The sequence below is a fragment of the Plutella xylostella genome, chromosome 8 (assembly GCF_932276165.1).
Source record: "Plutella xylostella chromosome 8, ilPluXylo3.1, whole genome shotgun sequence".
Classification (NCBI taxonomy): Eukaryota; Metazoa; Arthropoda; class Insecta; order Lepidoptera; family Plutellidae; genus Plutella; species Plutella xylostella.
Window position 1 is genome coordinate 9,078,762 of NC_063988.1, and position 22,553 is coordinate 9,101,314.

Consider the following 22,553-nt stretch of genomic DNA (forward strand, 5'->3'; position numbering starts at 1 on the left):
GTTGTGGCCGACCTAAACGAGTTATCATTCTGAGGTTTGCAGTTTGCAGCCTACATTGATGACGTGACGTTGAATGACACTGACACTTGATCAAAATGATCAATTTATTTGTTTACATTTTCCGCTAGAACTTTTGAAGCTGAAAATAATTAATTGATCGAATAAAATTACTCTATCTTCCTAGTAAAATGTCCCAAGAATTGAACGAACTGTGTCAAATATTATTCCCAGATTCTCCAAGTGGTAAGGGGACTTTAAATACGTATTTTGCGATGTATGCTTTCAGTATTATTGAAATCTTTAAGAACTAACTACAACTCACTGTTATAGCTAACCATGAATACTTCAGCGATATCGCCGATTACATACAGACCTTGGGTTCTCAAAATTGGGAATACATTCGCAAAGAACCGGACAGATTGGAAGAAGAGATGAAACAACTGACTGAACAGACCCAAGACCTGGCCTTCACCAACTACAAGACATTTGTGGAGAGCGCTGATGTCTCCAAGGCCATTATGAAGGATTTGGGCAAGTCCAAGGAGTCCCTAGAAGTTTTTCTAGACAACATGCCTGGCTTCATCCAAGAATGCGAGAGTTTCTCTCAAATGGTCAACAATATTGTTAAAGAGAAGAGGTATTACTGTTTTTGTATTATTATCCACTATAAATGTCTGTCTATGTTCTTTATAATTTTCTTGGTTTATTTATCTATTGATTTCTAGAGTTATTAATTTTTATTGATATTTCTGTGGTGCAGGTTTTAAGGTTTTCAAGTGTGAATTCTTAACTTGTATCAGGGATACTTAAGCTTTTTAATGTGTAAAAAGTATCACTTACAGTAAAATTCTCCTCTATTACATTAATAAGACATCATAATTTAAATTAAAAAAAAAACTTTTAAATATTCTAGCCGCTACAGCGGTGTCCGCAACCAGAGCGAGAAGCTGCTGGAGCTTCTAGAACTGCCAGCACTCATGAGGGAGGCGCTCAACGCGGAGGACTACGAGAGCGCGCTCGACATCTTCACCTTCATCAGGAACCTGTCCAAGAGGTACACTGATGTACCCATTATTCAGGTATGTATAGTTTGTTATGTTTGTTGTACAGTGTATTTGAACCTTAGTGTTTTCTAAATCAAAATTGTTCTATTTGAACATTGTTAATAAATGTTGAAGACAGCATGTAATAGCAGCTTCTTATTCCAGCTAACCTGTGATCACAGAACCAACACATTAGACCTTTTGATAAAATATTTACTAATTTTATTCCTTACGATTTCTATTTATTGATAGAATTCCAAGGGCGTACCCAGGTAGGGGCAGGGGGGGGCAGCTGCCCCCCCCTAGAAGACAAAATAAAAGTAAATTTTCGTAAACGTAGTTTCCGCTTTCTACGAGACAATCAGAGCCATCTAGGATTAAAGACGAATATAATTTGGAGAAAACAACATCTAGTGCTATGTAGTTACGGACGATAGTACTTTTTCCAGTAAATAGAAATGGCATCAATTTATATGATCAATCGCGACATCTTGTATTGAATAACAATACCACGAAGAACGTTCTTTAGGTACAACCTATTCATCTTCTTCTGAGACAAAATGTAAACCATCTCGATGTGTCTCTTTAATACGGCTGTACCATATCAAAACCTAGTAAGTGCCATATTTGAAAAAAAAACGAGTCTTTGTTTTATGCATTATTTTAAGCGGCTTAGAAACGGAAATTAAATTTCAAAAACCTACTAAGTCCACCCTGCCAAAAAAATGGCAGAAAAACCATTTCAAAACCTAGTAAGAGCAACCAACCACTTTAATTTTTACTTTACTAACTATGTTTTAAAATGGTCAATGGCTCATACTAGGTTTTCAAATGGTCAGCAATGGAATGGTGGTAATCGAGCTTTATTTTTAGAGGCACAAACATTATGACACTTTTTTCGAACAAAATATCAGATATTTCAGAGCCTGTATCTTTGAACCAATGAGACCTAGAAAGTTGAATTAAAAGTAGAACATAAAAAAAAAATCTTTATTAAACCTTTCTAGTCAGAACATTTTTACTAGTCCTTTTTTGCATAAAAAAAAATAATCTCAACCTATAAAACATAAAAACCAGATTTTTAGCTCAAAATTTAAGAAATATTGTCTACTTTAAGGCAGTCATAAATAATTTTCAATGCAGAGCCTTCTTACTATGGCTATTTAGTTTATTTAAATTTAGATAAAACAAAAATATGCGGTTATTTGTGCTATTACTTATAGTGCGTTTGTATAAAAGTGCTGCAAAATTTGTATTATATTATGTGAAGGTTCCCAAACGTATAAAAAATTTAGCGACACCGCAATAATTGTAATTTCAATATACTTAACTTGTCTTAAATTACACAATAATGGCCCTTACTAGGTTATGAAATGGTCAGTCAGGGCGGTTTTAGGATCAGAAAACCATGTAAAATCTAGTTTGCGTTTTCTTTTGTGCATTACAGCAACAATATTTGTCATATTTAGATGAAATAGTATTGTATTCTTTTAAGCTTACATTCGTTCAGATATGTATCATAGTTCATAGTTTTACCGGGCATTGAAATGAAGGGACAAAATTTTTTTTGGCTCTCCTGAATATTTTGTCTCATGGTTTGGCTTACTATGTTTCAAAATGGTACAGCCGAAAATAAAAAAAAGCATACAATAAATGAACATAAGCATATTATAACCGTAATGTTAATGTTATTAAGTAATTATTGTTCTTATTAGTTCTCTATCACATTTTTAATATCACAATTTTTTGTTTCAATATACCCGACCAACCATCATCTAAAAACAAGTATTAGCTGCCCCCCCCTAGCTGAAATCCTGGGTACGCCCTTGTAGAATTCTATCTATTATTACATGCTAAATGTGTCTTTCTGATAAAAAAAGGAATCCTTACAAATAACACACTCAAATCTTTTATTTTCAGAACACCACATCAGAAATAATGACCCTTTGGTTTGAGACCCTCTACCACCTGTTCAACCAGCTGCGGTATGACTTGCCACTGCCCCAGTGTCTGCAGGTATACCACTTTAAAATAATCAGCTAACACATCCACTGATGACCATAGGCCCTAAGGCTAACATTGTTAACAGGGTTGCTGTTTAGAATTTAAATTAAACAGAACTTTCATGAATATTATAATTTCATCTGATTCTGTAGCAATAAAATAAAACAATCCCTTTGACTCATAGCAGGTTACTTGATAATCACAATGATTTATATATGGAGCCAGCAGAAACATCTTTTCACCTCTTTACCTACGTTTATACACCACACACTGATTACCTACAAGGTGGTTTTTAGTAACACCTACCTCACTCCCTCAGATCCTAGGCTACCTCCGCCGCGCCAACACAGTGTACAAGTCGACGGACGGCGAGCAGACAGTGCCGAGCGCCACCGCGAGCGGCGACGGGCTGCATCTGCACTTCCTGAAGGCGAGGAACGCTTGGTTCGAGAACGCGCTGGAGGAGGCTAAGAATAATGAATGTAAGTTTTTATAAAGAGCTGTGCAGTAAAGGCGTAAAACAAAGATGAAGTATATTTTATGTATCTACTTTCTTATAAATCAGAAAGTCTGTTTATCTTGCTACTTGACATTGATCCACATTGGTATGCTTGTTTAGTAACTACTATAAGACAAAGCTTACTTTAAAAACCATTAAAGGCGAAGCGAAGATTATTGCATCAAGCCGTCTTTGTAAGTATAGTGCCCTGCACAGAAACCTTACCTACCTTAGAGTGACAATCACATTTCTTATTAGCTTACTGTACATTTAATGTTTGCCTGACCTCACACTCACCGCCAGCGCCAGACAAGCTGTTCCAACGTTTGGTGGAGCTCTTGTCGCGGATTCATTAAACTATTTATATGAGTAAACGCGAATATCTGAACTGTTAATAACCGTGATTAGTACAAACATACTAATCACGGTGACGAACTGAATATGGGATATATCATAAACATATTAGTTACTTAATATCACGCACGCGTGATGACCGATCAGTCTAATAACCTGATCGTCTGAATGTCAAGGATAATCCTGATGTTCTTAGGGGTTTCACCCCAGTGGCCTCCAACCTCCCCTATAGCCACCCCGTGCCTCGCTAGCAGGGTTGTTCCCTGGGACTGATCACATGGGATTGTTTCCCTAGCTTCTTACACTGATCACATGGGATTGTTTCCCCTGGCGCACTGAATATCTAATCTATCTATTATCACACGGTACGGGTACGGTATGTACTCGTACCTCCTTTAAACCTTACATTACCTCCTTAGTTTCCTTACTCATTATAAACACAATTGGTACATCAAGAAATCAAGTGTAGGTATAACTTATCAATCATAAACGAGATATAAAAGGTAAGTAGAAAGGTCACTTAGCTGCGCACTTGCAGTAACTGGCTGTTGTCTGAACCGGGCCATCACGCCCGCCTCGGCTCCCCGAGCCTGGGCGCCTCGGCTCCGCTCCGCGGGGTCCTCTCGCACCCACGTCATTGATAACTCCCTCACTCTCCGTCTGCTCACCGCGGCTGCTCACCAAAAGGTGAAAAGCGCTCCCGCGCTGCTCGTTTACGTGGATAAATTAGTCTACCCTCAACTCGCCGATATTAATATTAAGGCTCGTCTACACTCAGAATAATTATCTTGATTATTCTGTGAGTCGAAATCGGTACAACTCCCGATAATTCGGGACACTCCCGCCGAGAGAAAAGTTTCTATGAGTGAGACGCTTTTACCTATTCTAATATAGGTCATAAGTATATGTATAGATCAGCCACCGACAAATTAGACCCTTCTAAAATTTTTCGTGTTTTGATTTTAAGTCTATATTAATGCCTGTTTCATTAATAAGCAATAAAGCATACATCAGTAGCAATCTCTAGTTTTGGCTCCTTTGCTACAAGTTCCTCAATTGCACTTCTCCTTTCGTACCATAACAACATTCCAGTAATTCAAGCAATTTTCTATTGCAAGTTCTATTTGATACTTTTACTATGTGGCTTCTATTACAAATAATAGTTCATCCTATTTTTCTATTATCTTTTATTCTTACTACACCTCTTCTTGCATTTACATTTATTACTGATATCTGTCACATAACACACACGACTGTACCGTAATTTTCTGCTTTTAGTTATTTGTCCTGTTGACACTTGAGCACCCTAAATCTTAATACTCAATCAAACGATAATTTTAAATCAAATAAGAATTAGCAAACAAACTCGGGAGCTGTAGCTGGCCTAGCCGAAACCAAGAGGTAATGCTCAAAGGTTCCACTCGAGAGAGCCACGCACAGAAACCTCGCCCCCTCTCTGCACAGAATAGAATAGAATACATCTATTTCAACACACAATAATGTATTCGGTGTCGACACGTCCCCCATAAAGCTAAATTAACGCTTGACACTAAACAATATAATCATGTCATATTCTTATAATTTATCTATATTATATTGTATTTATTGTTTGCTATTCTAAGGATATAAATATTAGTATCCCAAATGAATGTTCAATCTACAACAACTATATTAATCTCTTCATCTATAACCATACTCTAGCTCAATTTTATTGTTATGTATTTATGTTTTGGTATAAGTGGAGTGTTAGCTACTACAAGCTATTATCTTGAACTACGTTCGAAGACCCTCCCCGGCACAGAAAAACTTTTAATTTGAACATCTAAGCCTTAGCTTTTATTATATAACAAGCATTAGAGTAAATTTCTGTGTATTGTAATATTTAATATTCTGTTACCTCCATCATTATTGTTATGCTTTCATATTGCCTTTGACAGTTAAAATGTTGAACCAACACCATGGTTCAAGGGCAAATATAGGAAGTTAACAGCAGTTCAAAGTTAACAATTGTGATTTGGTATTCGACTTATTACGTCGTTGCCCTATGGCAAGTTTGTTATCCATACGAGTATTCGTATAAAACAGTGCTAGTTATTATAGATTGGTAATGACAATAAATGCTAGCAAAACAACAAAATCCATTTTGTTACTGAAGGCATAGTGAAAGCAGGTATACTTATGTACGTCTGTCTGCCATAAAACATTAGCTTAGTAGTCATCAGACTCATTTTATTGTATGCCTGAACTTAAGGAGTGCTATCCTGTCTTTTCATCCCTTCATATTAGGATACCATTAAAGAATCTGTCTCTTTATCATTAACAGATTATGATATAAGTTTGGAAACATTCATTGCAACAAGTATTTGTAATATTTGGACCAAGTTGCTGGGAATATTATGTGATAGTAAACCCACATAAAAGTCAAGAGAAGTCCTGATCCTGATCTTGAATAAGATACTTTAGTATACCTAAACTGAGGCTAACTCTCTCTTGGTCTGACACTGGACTTGGTTATTATACAGAGTTTGATGACACGGTTAGTGATACACCGATACTGATGCTGATACTGGTACTGGTACTGATACTGATATGCAATTCTATATTCTGTCTATAGTTCTGTTCAACGTTCTATGAAAGTTCAGATGTATGGGTAGATTCATTACTTATAAATTAGCTCAACCTTTCCAATTACAACGGGCACTGACTTTGCCACTGGCTCTGACTGTGACTCTGACTGTGACTCTGACTATGACTCTGACTGTGACTCTGACTGTGACTCTGACTGTGACTCTGACTGTGACTCTGACTGTGACTCTGACTGTGACTCTGACTGTGACTCTGACTGTGACTCTGACTGTGGCTCTGACTGTGACTCTGACTCTGAATCTCACTCTGACTCTGACTCTGACTCAATGACTCTGACTCTGACTCTGACTCAATGAACAAGTATAGTAGTACCCATTCACTATAAAATGCACACAGGTCATCATTTGCATATCTGTTTATCTGCATTAGGGCATGCAGCACCGCAATACCGGGATCCCGTAATGCTGGGATCTCGGACAAACTTTAAGCTTTGAAGTAACACCGGAATAGGACTCTTTTAGGCTATAAATAAAGCGATTAAGATATAGTTAGCCTTGTGTTCCTATATACCATGAAAGCCCTCTTGTTTCCAACCGTTTTATGCAGTTTTCGAACGTTGGAAATCTACTGTTGTCCATGCGTAAACGAAAATCAATGTTAAAAAATATATATTATAAAATATAAACTCTAATACTCAATTGTTGTAAGAAAAACTAAATTATTGCTTTTCTTGTTTAATTTGGTCCTATACGACCTTTAAACACAATATATGCCATTTATTACAATGAAGTCTAATACCGGCACTAATACCGGAATCCCGGTATTGAGTTGTAAACCGGAACTCAATACCGGCATTGAAAATTTATCCGGTATTGTATATGCCCCAATCTGCTTACCTTGCACTAAGGTGTTCTTATCTTATAATTACATAATATTTCAGTTACATCCCCATTGGGCCTCAAATATTCATTTCATGTATTGACACTAAAACACAACAAACAGCAACAAATGACTATGTACCTCATGTACCTACATGTTGCACTTATTCAATCTATCCTTCTTCAAGTCTAATACATAGTACGTAAGCACCAGTTTGCATATCCGTTCTCTAGTTAGGTAGGTACTCAATATTTAACATGGACATTGTTAATCTTTAATTTTAATTGAGACTTAGGTACCCTTTTGCTTCAACACTCAACACTCACACTACTTAAACTTCTGACTTATACAACGTTCTTCTGATATAACATCTGTATGTTAAGAAAACATAAAGAGGATTACCGTACATCTGTCTATTGAATTCTTCTTCCATTTGGTGACGTACGTACGTACCCATGTATATCTAAATATAATTCTGTTCTTACGTAGGTACTTTACTTTATGAGTACCAATACCACATGCTAGTTAAGGTCATGTGCATTATATGTATACAATTATACATTGTATACCACACATAATTGGATTCTAAAAATGATATAAAATCTAAAAATATTGCAGATCTCAATAAAAGGGATGTGTTTATACTACTTGGTTATCCATACTATTTACCTATGGCAAACTTGTTTTGAAAACTATTTTGGATCCAAAATAACGTAAATCTGAATTTTATCTTTGATGACTGATTTAAGTCTGTGGTAGTCTATGTCTTATATCTAACGTTTCTCTATATCAGTACTGTTATAATCATGGATTTAAGATCACGTTTTGTAAGGTAAAACTCTAAATTAATAATCGATCTACTGTACCAACATGATATGTATCATTAAGATTTTGATAGTTACTTTGTAGGTATTCCACATTGTCAATGAGTAGTAGGGCATGCAATACCGGAACTATTTTCAATACCGGTATTGAGTTCCGGTATTGCAACTCGATACCGGGATCCCGGTATTAATACCGGTATTAGATTTCCTTGTAATAAATGGCATATATTGTGATTAAAGGTCGTATAGGTCAAAATAAAACGAGAAAAAGCAGAAATTCAGTATTTTGTAATAGATTTTTACGAGAATTGAGTATTAGAGTTTAAATTTTACAATAAATTATTATTTTTACATCCAGTGTCCGTTTACGCATGGACAACAGAGGATATTAAACGGCCGAAAACTGCATCAAACGGTTGGAAACAAGTGCGCTTTCACAGTACATAGGAATACTATATCGCTTTATTATAGCCTAAAAAAGTCCGTTTCCGGTATTACTTCAATACCGGTATTAACTTTCAATACCGGTATTGAAAAAAGCGTGAATTTTGTCCCTAATACCGGTATTACGAATACCGGTATTGCGGTATTGCATGCCCTAATGAGTAGTCTAGATTGACTTCTTAACTAGATCTGAATTTTTATTTCTTAATAGCAATGCTTTTGCTGCAACTGGGCTATTTTACGTGCTATTACTAGAATGTTATAACATTAATCATAGCAGAACTTTCATGAAAATGGCAAATTTTACGACAAATTTGAATATTAGCTAAATAACTCATTTTAAAAATATGGTGAATACCACATACAACGTTCTGAATGACTGACTTAACTTGGTCTCTCTGTATAGGCAACTTATTGTTACTGATAGGTCATAACATGTAACCATGCAAGTGTTGTCGCGCTACTTTATTACTTGTGTTATAATTCTAACAGCTATAACGACACTAATCAACTTCATCACACATACAAGTTTCAACTTTGATGAAACTGAAACTACTTATTTTCCTCTCGGACTCATTGACTAAAACTTCTGAGATCACTCGTGATCCTTTAAATTATATGATTACTATAAACCTTCTATAAGGTAGGTATATCTTATTAACGTTGGCACGTAATTGTGTGTCCCAACTTGATACTTATATGCAAAGAAAAAGAATAGTCTTTGTTAACCCAGTACATAATATATATCTAATTTCAACTGAGTATATAAATTTTACAGTTTGTTTTCCTTTACCTTCAGAAACTTTAGGTTGAAGGTACAGTACTTCAGCAACTATACAGACATATGTTACGTCTGGTCTGCTTGAGAAGAAAATCGCAAGAATTTATCTGAAATTTTACAATGCTACGATATATGTAAGTATACGTAAGTTTTCTCAGTAAGAGTACGAGTTTCAATACAATGACAGTTCAAACATTCTTAACAGTACTGGGCACAAGGTGAATCATATTCATTTTTAAGAGGAGATTCATTCTCCGATATTGGCCACCCTGCTTGGGTATTAATAACCAAAAATGTTCTTTGATTTATAAGCTAAGTACTTTAAATTCTGATCCTTTTCTGAGTCGCTCCTTGGTTAAGGCCATTCACTTGTAACTAAAGTTTAACGCTTACTGAAATCTAAACATTTTAAAGTTCACATTGCACTAAAGTAAGACATACATTTAACTTCTAAATAACTTGAAGCTTTATATTATAAAGTATAACTTCAGAGAACAGTATATACATGGGTATAATCTTCGTTAGCTGACAACTTCACTGTCACGGTTCAACTTCGTTTGTTCACGGTGACAACTTCATATTCGGTACTTTTTTTTTTAAATTGAATTACTTGACTCCATGTCAAGAGATTAATCTTGACCGTCTAAGTTCAGTGGAACTCCTGTATGTGCACGAGCAGCGTGGACTGCGCCGTGGCGGCCGACCTCAGACTACTGATATACTTAGTACAAGTTCTACCAACTTTCACGATATCGAATTCTAATATCCTCGAATTATTAATCCGACGAGAACTATAAAATGTTTGGTAATAGGCAAACTGTTCCTTTCGAACATCTGGTATAGGTATATTCTTTAGCTCATAGCTTTTCAACTGGTTATTCTAAATTTCAAGGGGTAGGTACCCACAAGCAAGAGCATCACCTGAGTCTGTACTACTTATCATCAAATCAAAATAATATTTTCTGGGAAATCCTTCATTAAACTGAACCATATTCAATAGGCAATAAAAAACAAATTTCTTTGCAAATTATTTAGACTGCAACAATGTAACATAACAAAGAAACGGGCGGTGGTGCCAGCGCGGGCGCCTGTTGTCTACTCGCCTCGTACAGTTAGCTTACTGTGACTTGTTCCTTTACAAGTTTCATTTCACTATAAAATTGTAGAATTTGTGCTTCATTTATCAAGAATAGCATTAACTATGTAACATCTATGCAGTCCAATAACTTGTAAGCAACCACTTGATTGTCCCGATGGCGTCTAATTCAATCACTTAATATCGTAATCTGAACAATAATAAGTGCCAAGAGTAAATTACTCACACACGCTATGATAAATTACTCAAAAATTCACTAAATATTACTCAGGGAAAAATATATGCTGAGTGAACAGATTGAAGTCTACAATACTCATTATCTAAAAGACACATTTCGGTGAAAGGACTGTACTATCACATTATTTCAGTATCATAACTAATAAATTCAAATCTGACTTCGCTCATTTGCAAGATTTGATCAATTCCTAACTGCAAACTGGCATACTGCAAATTCCAATCATAATCCTCTCAGATATCGTATGCCATCCACTACTGGAAGTATCTTGTCAATATAATGTCACGCTACTCTAAAAGCGACTCTAATGCATGTATCATTTAAAATATCATAGGTTTACTTCAATTTATACTTGTAATTTCATCAAATACTCAATAAGTGATGCTCAAATAAGTCAAATACTACTGACTTAGGGGAACCCGGGGTAAGATGGGGTCACGGGGTAAGACGGGACCCCCCACATATATGCAAAACTATACATCTTAGGAATCTGAGTAATGAGCCAATAGAAAGGCTTAAATGATTGACCTTTAGTGCGCCAGTGACAGCAGGTGTGAGCGCATGCGTTTTTTGTGTAAGCTCAATTGTTTGTTTTTGCGTAGTGTCCATGTTATTTTTGACCGGTAGAAACAACGTCGCAACACGGTAAGTAAAACAGTGGCATTTTTGGTAATTGTGTCTTTATATTTAAGGTTTGGTACGCTTCGTTTAAATATGTGCAAAATCACTTTAGCATTAAAAATATTTTTTTATGAATTGTTTTTATAAAAAATATAACGTGGGGCAAGACGGGGTATTTTTGGAGGGGCAAGATAGGGTACGGATCTAGCTTGGTTAAGTTTTTTTTTCTTCAACCTGATATTTGACATTGTAGAAGGGCTCTAAAAGGGTTACAGGGAAGGTGGTTAAAAAGACAAAGCAGATACTGCCTACGAAGAAGAATAACAACGAATATGACTGTGTCTACCTCTACTTGAGGATATCAACAGTCCTACTTTAAATCTAAGGAAAAGTGGGTCAGATTTCAAAGGTGCAGGCGTTGGGCTCACACTGCAGGTGCTGGTGTTGACGATAAAATCACAGGAGAAGTGTTGTTTGTCTGATTTGTGCCCCACATAGTATACGTGCCCCATCTTACCCCGTACATGGGGCAAGATGGTTTATTTCCCATTTTTTACATTTCTTAAAATAAGTCAATTGTAATGATTACTTTTTTGGCAAAAGCTGTGCCAAACTATTCGTCATTAAGTTCCTAATGAGGCATAAACAATTGATAACTTTGTGGTTATAAATACCTGTTGTTTTTTTAATTTTCCCTTAGCGACCCCGTCTTACCCCGGGTTCCCCTACTTACTAATACACCTACACCAAACTAATTTACTTGTAGGTATCTTAATCTTTATGTGTACATTTTCAATAAAACCTCTTACGAGTCTCAAGAATAGTCCCCAATTTCTATCAAACAACTTAACTTTTCACTGGTCAATGTTTATAATGGGATTTTAAAATATATTTACTTGTAGTTCGCAAGACCCTTGTCAGGGTAAATTTAAATTTGCTCGCAAATCAAAAAAGCTGTAACACTGGACTCAGATCCCAGCATCTCCACCATGTCGCGGATTCATTAAACTATTTATATGAGTAAACGCGAATATCTGAACTGTTAATAACCGTGATTAGTACAAACATACTAATCACGGTGACGAACTGAATATGGGATATATCATAAACATATTAGTTACTTAATATCACGCACGCGTGATGACCGATCAGTCTAATAACCTGATCGTCTGAATGTCAAGGATAATCCTGATGTTCTTAGGGGTTTCACCCCAGTGGCCTCCAACCTCCCCTATAGCCACCCCGTGCCTCGCTAGCAGGGTTGTTCCCTGGGACTGATCACATGGGATTGTTTCCCTAGCTTCTTACACTGATCACATGGGATTGTTTCCCCTGGCGCACTGAATATCTAATCTATCTATTATCACACGGTACGGGTACGGTATGTACTCGTACCTCCTTTAAACCTTACATTACCTCCTTAGTTTCCTTACTCATTATAAACACAATTGGTACATCAAGAAATCAAGTGTAGGTATAACTTATCAATCATAAACGAGATATAAAAGGTAAGTAGAAAGGTCACTTAGCTGCGCACTTGCAGTAACTGGCTGTTGTCTGAACCGGGCCATCACGCCCGCCTCGGCTCCCGAGCCTGGGCGCCTCTATATAGCTCTATAGAGTGCTCAGCCCCAAGAACCTTTTTTCTTTCTGAATGTACACGTATAGTCGTTTTTATAAGTTCGCTACTTCGTAGTGGACTTTCGTCAAAACTTTATTCATTTTATACCACCAATACTATTTCTTTCTCTCCCGCAGCGCCAGACAAGCTGCTCCGTCGCCTCGTGGAACTCCACCGCGTGCATCTGTTCAACGTGCTGACGCAGCACCGCAGCATCTTCCTCACGGACGCACAGGAGAAGGACGACGAGCTCAACGGGAATAGCGCGCTCTCGTGCTGGCTTAAGCAGAAGGTAATCAAGCTTGTTGAGTAGGCAGTTGTTGGGTGGATAAGAAAGCTTAAGCTTTCCCTTAGCCCTTAAGGGCAGAGTCAGAGTGTTGTGGCGCTCTGTGGGATAGGACTGTCCAGAAATGGGGGATTGTTGGGCGATGAAAGAAAATGTCGATTTGACATTAGCCGATAATAGCCCGTGTTGAACTGTGTTCGGTGTTAGTCACACAGTCAGAGAGCCACAAAAACAAAATTGTATTGTATTGAACTGTGTTCGAAGCAGTCGTCTTCAATGTATTCCGGCTTTCGATACCCGGGTCGCACTAGTAGACAATAGAGTAACGGTATTTTTTGTTACGCTTACAAGTCTATTTATTCGGTCGGCCAAATTCAATTTGTTCCGTTTTTCTCTTGTATGATAAGTAAGTATAATACTAACATATATAAGACAAGGATTCTCAATATGAAAATACAAATACTTACTCATAATTTCTGTCTATTAATACAAATAATTGACTATAGATTGGCAAGTTGCTTGGCGACCCTCCTTGCGGGGTGAAAGACGCGGAGGGGACGAGGTACCCAAGACGACAGCGGGTAGCGGGAGGGGTAGCGGTGGAGGGGAACGCGTGCACTGCATGTCATTGTTACGGCAGTCTCGGCCGCGCAGCCGAGGCGGCCACATGTCTTATATAGTCTGTCATAATTTGAGTGCGACCCACATGAGATCATTGATCCTGAGACCATTAGTCTTAGGATGAGTGTTGAGGCCTTTTTAATACTATCGTTATATTATTATTAGGTATCTATAATTCGTCAACAAAATAACGTTAAAAACAACAAATCGTATAATGTCTCAATATAGGGGCTTCTTGTAGAACAGCGTACCGGATCAGTCATGCTACGCGGCTAAAGGTTGGTACTGCGCAGTCAGATACGAAAAAGTAAACAACAAAGACGAAGAGTCCATATGACAGTGCGTCAGTTGTCAGTTCTTGTAACTAGGAAAGCAACCAAAATTTATGTGATTTAATGAAAGTAATTAATGAGCAAAACACAGAGAAAAATTACAAAAATGATGAAATTTTGAAAAAAAATGGTCATATTGTGCTTCGCCTACCCCCATACTTGTGTGGCGGTACGTGAAAGGCGAGCTCGCAAGAACGTCGATTGACTCTAACTTAGATAAAGAGATAAAAGACTTAGAGTTGCTTTTCTCTAATTATTCGCCTGAAAAGTGGAGAAATTGTGACGACCATGTCATAAAAAATTAAGATGAATATTATAAATCTGATAGAGTATTTGACGATGTATTGGACAGGTATGTTATTGTTTATTTATAATTTAATGTAAATTAAACATAAAATATTATAGGTGTACACTGAACTAATATGACTGGCGTACTCTAGTACATTATACTTCAAAGTAGGTACAAAAAACATTTTTTTTGGTTTTTGTCTTAGATTTATAATTGAAGTTAATGAAAACGATGATGAAGATGAGGATGACGACGACGATGAACAAGTTCAAACAGAGAGTGAACATGAAAGTGACATGGAAATTGATTTATAAAATAAAACACTTTTACATAAATAAATTCAAATTGGTAGATATTCTGAAGGTAAACATCCAAATTTTAATGCTGTCAAACTATAAATTTTAAGCTAAATATGACATCTACGGGAACACTCATAGAATAAAATTTTACTTACGTCAGAAATAGTTACAAGCTATCGCGAGATTAATCCGGGCACACTTTTCTACGTGTGTAGCATGTCGTGCTACCTCGCCCCCGCCACTTCTTTTACCCCGCAAGGAGGGTCGCCAAGTAACTTGCCACATTGTAATCAATTATAATTGACCAAATATTACATTTCTAATCCATCAGGTGGAAGCGCTCGCGCTCACGCTCAACCAAGGTCTACCGAAAGAGGACGAGTCCAGCTACGAGTCTCTATTCAACCAGTGCATGTACCTGAGCCTGTCGTTCGGCCGAGTCGGAGCTGACATGCGTGGAGTCCTTACCCCACTCTTCAGAGATAACCTAGTAGCCACCTTCCACAGCGGACTAGAGAAAGCAGACTATCAGTTTGAGAACCAAATGAGGTCTTATAAAGTCCCGAGTATCAAGAATGTAGCGAGACCGATCAGTGAAGCAATGTCTGCTGGACCGCCTGAAAGCTTGTTGGATTATTACCCGCTAGCTGAGTACTGTAACGGTATGCTCAATGTGTTGAATTCGCTGCGGGTAACCGCTCCGTTGAATATTGTGAAGGTGGTTTATGGAGCGTTTAGGAAGTCTCTGGATAAGACGGTTCAAGTACTGTTAGCGTTTTACCATAGAGAGCAGCAGGCGTTTTCTGATGTTGAACGGCAGAATTTTGTGTCGTTCTGCATATGTTTCACTGAGGACTTTGTCCCGTATATTGTGAAGTGTCTGTCGTTGACATTCCCTTCCACGCAAGTTGCGGAGTGTTTGGGGGTCACGTTGACTGTCCTACAGGATAGCAAGATACTGCATATCGACCAAATGATGATTTGTGAACCTTTGAATAGTATTACTGGACTAAATATGAGCTAATTAAGTATGGTGGATTGTACATAATGTATTATGCTATTTAAATAAATAAAAATGATGTTTATAAAATATTAAAAGTTTTCTTTATTCAATCTAAAGACCAAAATTATAATCAAAATATATATCGATATATAAATTGAAATTAAAGTAACAAAATATAGAAAGTCGAGCCTTATCCTTATCACTGAACAGGAAATTTTCATACAGAATTAGCAGATTAAAGACAAAATTATTAGGAATGACTTATTTATCTTATTTTACAGCACGACCTTACGACTTATTGGAAGTTGACCATTATTACGTTCGCAGCTGTGCCCTATCAAGCTCACAATCAGTTTCTTTTACATTCGGCCTTTCATTCAATGACTTCACTGACTGCATCCTATATTGAGATCTTGCCATATTTAAACAACCAGTGATTATGAGCCCAATAGACACCCGTTCTACTTCCATAAACATCTTTAATGTGGCAAAATATGTTCTTCAATCTACTAGTCACGCAATATTTATAGCATATGATACACATACCATAAACAAAAGATTCCTAAACGGAAACTTTATGTACAAAAATATTTGAACATCGACAGAAATACTTGAGGAAACACTTGAAGTCCGAAACACCATATAAAACTATCTTACTTATTTAATTACATAAACTTTACTTTCTTAATTCTCGACTTGCCGTCATCATTTCTCGAGATATAATAATAGTGGGAGACCTTCTCAATATTTCCTAGACTCTCGATGAACTCCTTGTCGTGAGTGATGATGATGAACATGAAGTTCTTCTGTCTCATTCTCTCCTGCACGATCTCGCCGAGTGCGGAACAGAGACTGCGGATGTTTTCATCGTCCAGGTTTGTCGTGGGCTCGTCGAGGGCTAGGATGCCGAATCTGAAAGGAATAGATTCTGTTAGCTGATGTAAGAAGTAGCAGTAAACGATTATATCTATTTATTTATTGCACAAATATTATAAAACATAAGTGTACAAAAGGTGGAGTTAAGGTTCAACAGCAGCCCCACTAGCGCCGCCAGTTGAAAAAAGATCCGTTTGATAACGTATTTCCCAAAACTGTCACGTTTCACGCCCTCTTCATACAATTTTTTTTTTTGAACTTACTTCCCAATACCCAGTACCTAGAATGTAGAAGTCTAGTAGTCGGTGCCGCCGCTCCACCGGCCGCGGTGGTCGCCGCCTCTTAGTCACCCCACTTTCGACTTACTAAACTCCTTTTAACACCCTGTATATCTGTACATATACCCTGTATATATATATATATATATTATGTACCTGGAGCTGAAGGTCTCGGCCAGCGCCAGGCGGATGATGAGGCACGCCAGCACGCGCTGCCCCGCGCTGCAGCGCCCGCGCATGTCGATCTCCACGCCGCTCTTGCACTGCACCACTCTGGAATTGAAGAAATGATTCTAAACGCACATAATTATATCAAGCCGGAACAATCCTTAAGCATTATCATACTGGAGAAAGCTGCTGTCAGTTATAGCACACGTTGCGGTCGTTTAGCGAACACGTTGCAGTCGCTCAACGACTGCGCGGCAAACACGTTCGCTGCCCCCCACTCTGATGTGAGGACGCCCGAAAGCCGCTGGTATAATAATATGGCTCTTACGTCTCCGGTAGAAGGACTAACCAGCAAACATGGTCTAATTAAAATATATCTATGTATTTAATTTATCGAACACCAAATTCACCAACATTCTAGCACTCTTAATTTACCGATCTTTATTTCAATTATACACTACCCATCTTCATGGCTAGCTAACACCAATACAGTAGCAATAGATGCATAGTTCACTGACCTGTAATCATATTTGCGTCGATCCGAGTCGGAGGACATACTGCTTTCGGTTTTAATTTCGATGTAATCAATATCGTTCCCTCTGTATATTTTCCTCCACATTTCTCTGAAACAAAATAGTTTTCATATCAAATGAAATAACAAAATAGGGGGACAGATGATTCAATCTTCTTCTTAGCGTATTTGTGACAAACTGACGAACAGTAGAGCTAGACTAGGGGTTGTCACCACGATTAGTCAGTCGCTGACTACTCAGGGTTCGCCGGAAGATCAAAAGGTTGATACGTCACTCGGGGAGGTTTCCTCAATTACTACACACAGAATATATAAACTTACCCCCTTATTCATAAAAAAAGTTATTGGGCGTTTTAGCAATTGATCTGTTTTGTTAGAGAGAGAGAGAGAGAATTGTTCCCTGTCAGAGAGGGGATAGTCTTTACGCACCTGATAATAAGGTTGATATTCTCCATCTTCTCCCTGTGGAACTCCATGACGCATCGCTCCAGCGCCACAGAGTAGTCGCGAATATCTTTGTCCATCGCCTTCATTATTTCAAGGTCGTAGAACGCCTCCTTGTATTTCGTCTCTATGTTTTTGTTCTGTGACCGCAGGAGCTCTACCTTCAGATGTTTCAGGTTTTCCTGTGGGATTTAGACAGAAATGGTAAGCTGTGAATGCGATTAGTACTCGCTAATGTGTGCTAGTACTCGCAAATAAAGAATCGAATCTAAAATGGCGACATCTCTTTTTTATTTTACTCCCATATCTGGCATCGCTTTAAAAATAAGTTACTTGGAATAAATAATTTGAGTTGAAACAAATGACTGTCATTTCATTACATATTTTTCATCATTTTATATTTTGTTAGCATGACTTTCCAAGTGAGCTTTTATTTTAAATTCCGGTTTGAAGATATTGATTCATTGGTAAGGTTGAATTGAAAACGTTAATCCCGGTTTGACAGTAAAAAATATGCAGACAGTTTTTGTATGTGACACTACATTTAGTTCGTGTTCCTGCTTAGGTATATTAGGATTCTGTTTATCAAAGTCACAGTTTACCTTAAGCTCCTTCAACCGTCCTTCCGTCTCGGCCTTCTCCTTGAAGAGCTGCGTCTGCTGCTGTATCAGCGGCTCCTTCTCCTTGATCATCTCCACGTCCACTCCGCTGAGCTTCTCCTCGACTTCCGTGAGGTCTTTGGCGCAGTTCTCGCATTCTTTTTGAGCGTTGCGGAGTTTGAGGTTGTCTTCTAGGTCGCGTTTGTAGATCTGTGGGGGAGGTTGGTAAGTTTGTTTTAAATCAAATGAAGTACAGGCCATTTATACTTTTAGATACGGATTTAGACACGGTGTTGACGACGCGTTCCATAGTTAGGTATTTAATTGTTTTATTTATGATTGTAACCACTATTGCGATATGTATCCATAACTTGTATTAAATATTGGTAAACGATCTTCAAAAATGTTTTGCATGTGAATGTAGTTGCGTATGTGACGTCACTACCACCGCATCGGCGGCGCAAGCGCGGCCACCTTCAGTCTTTTTAAGTCTTTGTCTAGCCGTTATCACGAGCGCTTCAATTGACCGGTAAAATTTGTATTTTCGTGTGCCTGTTTTCAATATAAACCCGTAAAGTGTTTTTCCGGCCTTTTTACTTCCTACACCACACTCCCGTTAGTTACAAAGTGGTCTTCGAACCGGATTCTAAATGTTTCACACGCCAAAAACGGACGGTAAAATGGTGAGCACACGGAGTGCTGTGAAACGCGAACTAGTGAAGAAAGGGTGTGAACCTACGGGAAGTCAGTCGCTGAGGAGCTAAAATTGAAGAAATTGAGCCGCAAATGGAACAGAAGATGATGCTTAGCCGAACATTCGCAGTTGAGGGTAGCACGAGGTCGGCACCGAACGGTCGAGTAACGGCCGCCGCCGCCGTTACAAAAACTGTTGCTAAGTCGACGTCATTATCTTCAATAGCTCGCAGAAAAAGGTTAGAGTTGCAGGCAGCTGAGGAAAAAGCGAAGATACAAATGGAACTGATTGACAAACGGCTACAGGCAGATATTGCCGATTTGGAAGATGAAGAAAATTACAGTCCACAGCCGTCAGAAGGCAAATCCAATGAAGAAATCGAGAAGTGGTTGGACCGCAGTCACCAGCAGCAAGCACAGACAGCACTAACAGCACAGCCTGCCCACGATGATGGCTTGTACTCGGGCGGGCCGCGCCCACCGCCGGCACCCGCGGCAGCTCACGCCGACGCCGCCGGCAGCGAAGGGACAGTGCAAATGTTGGCCAGTGCACTACAGAAAATAGCTACTGCTGTGGCTTCTAATGCAGGTAACTCCAACTTACTTAGTCGCATGAGCACGCCCCGAGACCTCCCAAGCTTCTCGGGCGACCCCATGGAGTGGCTCCATTTCAAACAAGCGTTGGAGGAGTCCACGTCGCTCTGCAGCTTCAGCGAGAAGGAAAACCTTTGGAGGTTACGTAAGTGCCTACATGGAGCAGCCAGAGAAGCCGTTGCTGCACTATTAATAACGGCTACGTCGACACGAGAGGTAATGTCGACACTGGAGCTACGATTTGGAAACCCAGAGATTATAATATCTAAGATAATAAACGACATACGTAAATTGCCCCCCATGTCGACCGAGTATCACAGGGACATTGTGACGTTCTCGGTGAAAGTACAAAACTTTGTAGCAGCTGTACGTGCTGTTGGGAGAGAGGACTATCTACAAGGCATGAACATAACTAACATAATTTTATCGAAGTTCCCAGCAGTGCTCATACCGAGATGGTCTGATTACAGTTTCCCGCTCATCAAGGATGCTGCTCCTGGGCGGACCCGCCTGGAGATTCTCGCCGAGTTCCTGCGCGACGAGGCTGTGAAGATAACGTCCACGGCAAACCTAAGTGTATCGTGCCCGCGAAGTGATAAATATAAAAATACCGATCATAGTGCGACACGCCCATATACAGTGTTAGTCAATTCGAATCAAACGGGCGCAGTGAATAGCAATAATAACAAGTGTTCGTTCTGTCGCGCGATTAAACACGAGCTCACAAACTGTAGAAAGTTCAAACGAGCTTTACGTAAGGACAGATGGCAGCACGTAAAACGTTTCGGCATATGCTTCAAGTGCCTCATCTCACGTCACGATCGCGAGCAGTGTCCCGCGCCCGCCTGCGACAAGGAGGGCTGCGGCGGCGCCCACCACCGCCTACTGCACTACGACGCCGCCGGCAGCAGCGAGCCACGCAGGGACACCGCGGCCATCACGTCGCGGACACCCGCCTCGAGTGAGGCTGACCTCGAGGACCCCCCTGCGGCGCAGACGGTAGCGCACGTCGGCACACGCAGCTGTAAGGTCCTACTGAAGGTAGTACCCGTGCGGATCCACGGGCCCAATGGGGCCTACGACACCAGCGCCCTGCTGGACGACGGGTCGACCATATCGCTGGTCAGCGAGGAGCTGGCGGCGCGCGCGGGGCTGCGCGGCCGCCCCGACACCGTGCATGTGCGCGGGGCCTGGACTCATAACGAGATGGTATTCAAAAGCAATATAGTTCAAGTAAGCTTATCTGGTGTGAACAATGTAATGCATTCTATAACTGCCCGTACTTGTAAACAACTCAATTTACCGTTACAAACACTGTCTATTGTTGAATTTGAAAAATATGATAATCTGAAATTCCTTAAAAATGAGTCTTTATTATGTTATTATACTGATTGCAAACCTGAATTACTTATTGGTCAAGATAATTGTCACCTGTTGCAAAGTATTGAAAGTCGAATAGGTAAAAATATGGAACCGTCGGCAACTTTAACCCCTCTAGGTTGGTGTGTCCATGGTGTGGTGCCGGTGCAGCAGCAGCGCGCGGCCGCGAGCGCGGGGCTGGTCAACTTCCTGACCGACTCGGGTGACCACGACGTCGCGCGTGAACTGCGGGACATCCACGACGAGGTAAGACGTGGATTTTCTATTGATGCACTAGGTGTGTCAACAAAACCTAGGCCGAATTCTGACGACGAAAGCGCTCGTCGGCAACTTGAGGAGTCGGCCACTTTAAAGGACGGTAGGTGGTTTGTCAGTCTTCCATGGAAAGACAAGAGTTGCAAAATGCCGACTGAAAGCTACGCCACAGCCTTAAACAGGTTGAAGAGTGTAGAGAAGAAGATGGCAGCCAATAAGGACTTCGCAACAAGGTATACTGAACGCATACAACATTTGTTAGATAACAGTTTTGCATCACAACTAACAGCTGATGGTCACCCTACTGAACGTACTTGGTACTTACCTCATTTTGGAGTTGATAACCCAAACAAAAACAAGCTCCGGCTGGTCTTCGACGCCGCCGCGAAAACAAAAGGCTTATCATTAAATGATTACCTACTAACAGGACCGGACCTATTGGAATCTTTATTCGGTATTATGTTACGTTTTAGAGAAAATAAAATAGCTGTAATTGGTGACATCAAAGATATGTTTTTAAGGGTCAAAATTCATAAGGAAGATCAAGACGCCCTGAGGTTTTTATGGCGTCCGAGTCAAAGTTTAAATACCCCAGTAAAGACATACACAATGGAATCTCTTATCTTTGGTGCCAGCTGTTCCCCATTTATAGCACAGTTTATTAAAAATAAGAATGCGGACCGGTTTGAATTATCTAAGCCGGCCGCAGTGCATGCGATTAAAAAACAACATTACATGGATGATTATATTGATAGTTTTAGCGACGAAGCCACCGCGACCGAGATGGTAAATAATGTATCTTACATACATAAATCCGGCGGCTTTGAGATTCGCAATTGGGCAAGTAATAGTTCGGCCGTCTTAGATAGTTTACCGCCGGCCACCTTGAGTACTGCTGCTATAAGGTTCAAAATTGA

General features: G+C 39.3%; 2 protein-coding genes across 4 annotated transcripts in view; one reads left to right on the forward strand and one right to left on the reverse strand.

Annotated features, from left to right (window-relative positions):
* The first annotated feature begins 76 nt into the window (after nucleotides 1-76).
* LOC105392956 (conserved oligomeric Golgi complex subunit 8) lies at nucleotides 77-15,899 on the forward strand. The gene is made up of 7 exons (XM_048622354.1): nucleotides 77-243; nucleotides 331-637; nucleotides 914-1,079; nucleotides 2,964-3,059; nucleotides 3,367-3,529; nucleotides 13,125-13,279; nucleotides 15,146-15,899. Exons 1-7 carry the CDS (start codon nucleotides 189-191, stop codon nucleotides 15,836-15,838), a joined length of 1,635 nt encoding a protein of 544 aa, XP_048478311.1. The 5' UTR covers nucleotides 77-188; the 3' UTR covers nucleotides 15,839-15,899.
* Nucleotides 15,897-22,553, reverse strand: part of LOC105392955 (DNA repair protein RAD50) — a 30,377-nt gene continuing 23,720 nt past the window's right edge. For all 3 annotated transcript variants that reach the window (XM_048622353.1, XM_048622352.1, XM_048622351.1), the window contains exons 19-23: nucleotides 18,718-18,924; nucleotides 18,101-18,297; nucleotides 17,658-17,762; nucleotides 17,128-17,244; nucleotides 15,897-16,729 (exon numbers count right to left, since the gene is read on the reverse strand). In XM_048622353.1, the coding sequence (XP_048478310.1) occupies nucleotides 16,483-16,729; nucleotides 17,128-17,244; nucleotides 17,658-17,762; nucleotides 18,101-18,297; nucleotides 18,718-18,924 (873 nt within the window). In that variant the 3' untranslated portion in view covers nucleotides 15,897-16,482. The remainder of the gene's footprint in view (nucleotides 16,730-17,127; nucleotides 17,245-17,657; nucleotides 17,763-18,100; nucleotides 18,298-18,717; nucleotides 18,925-22,553) is intronic.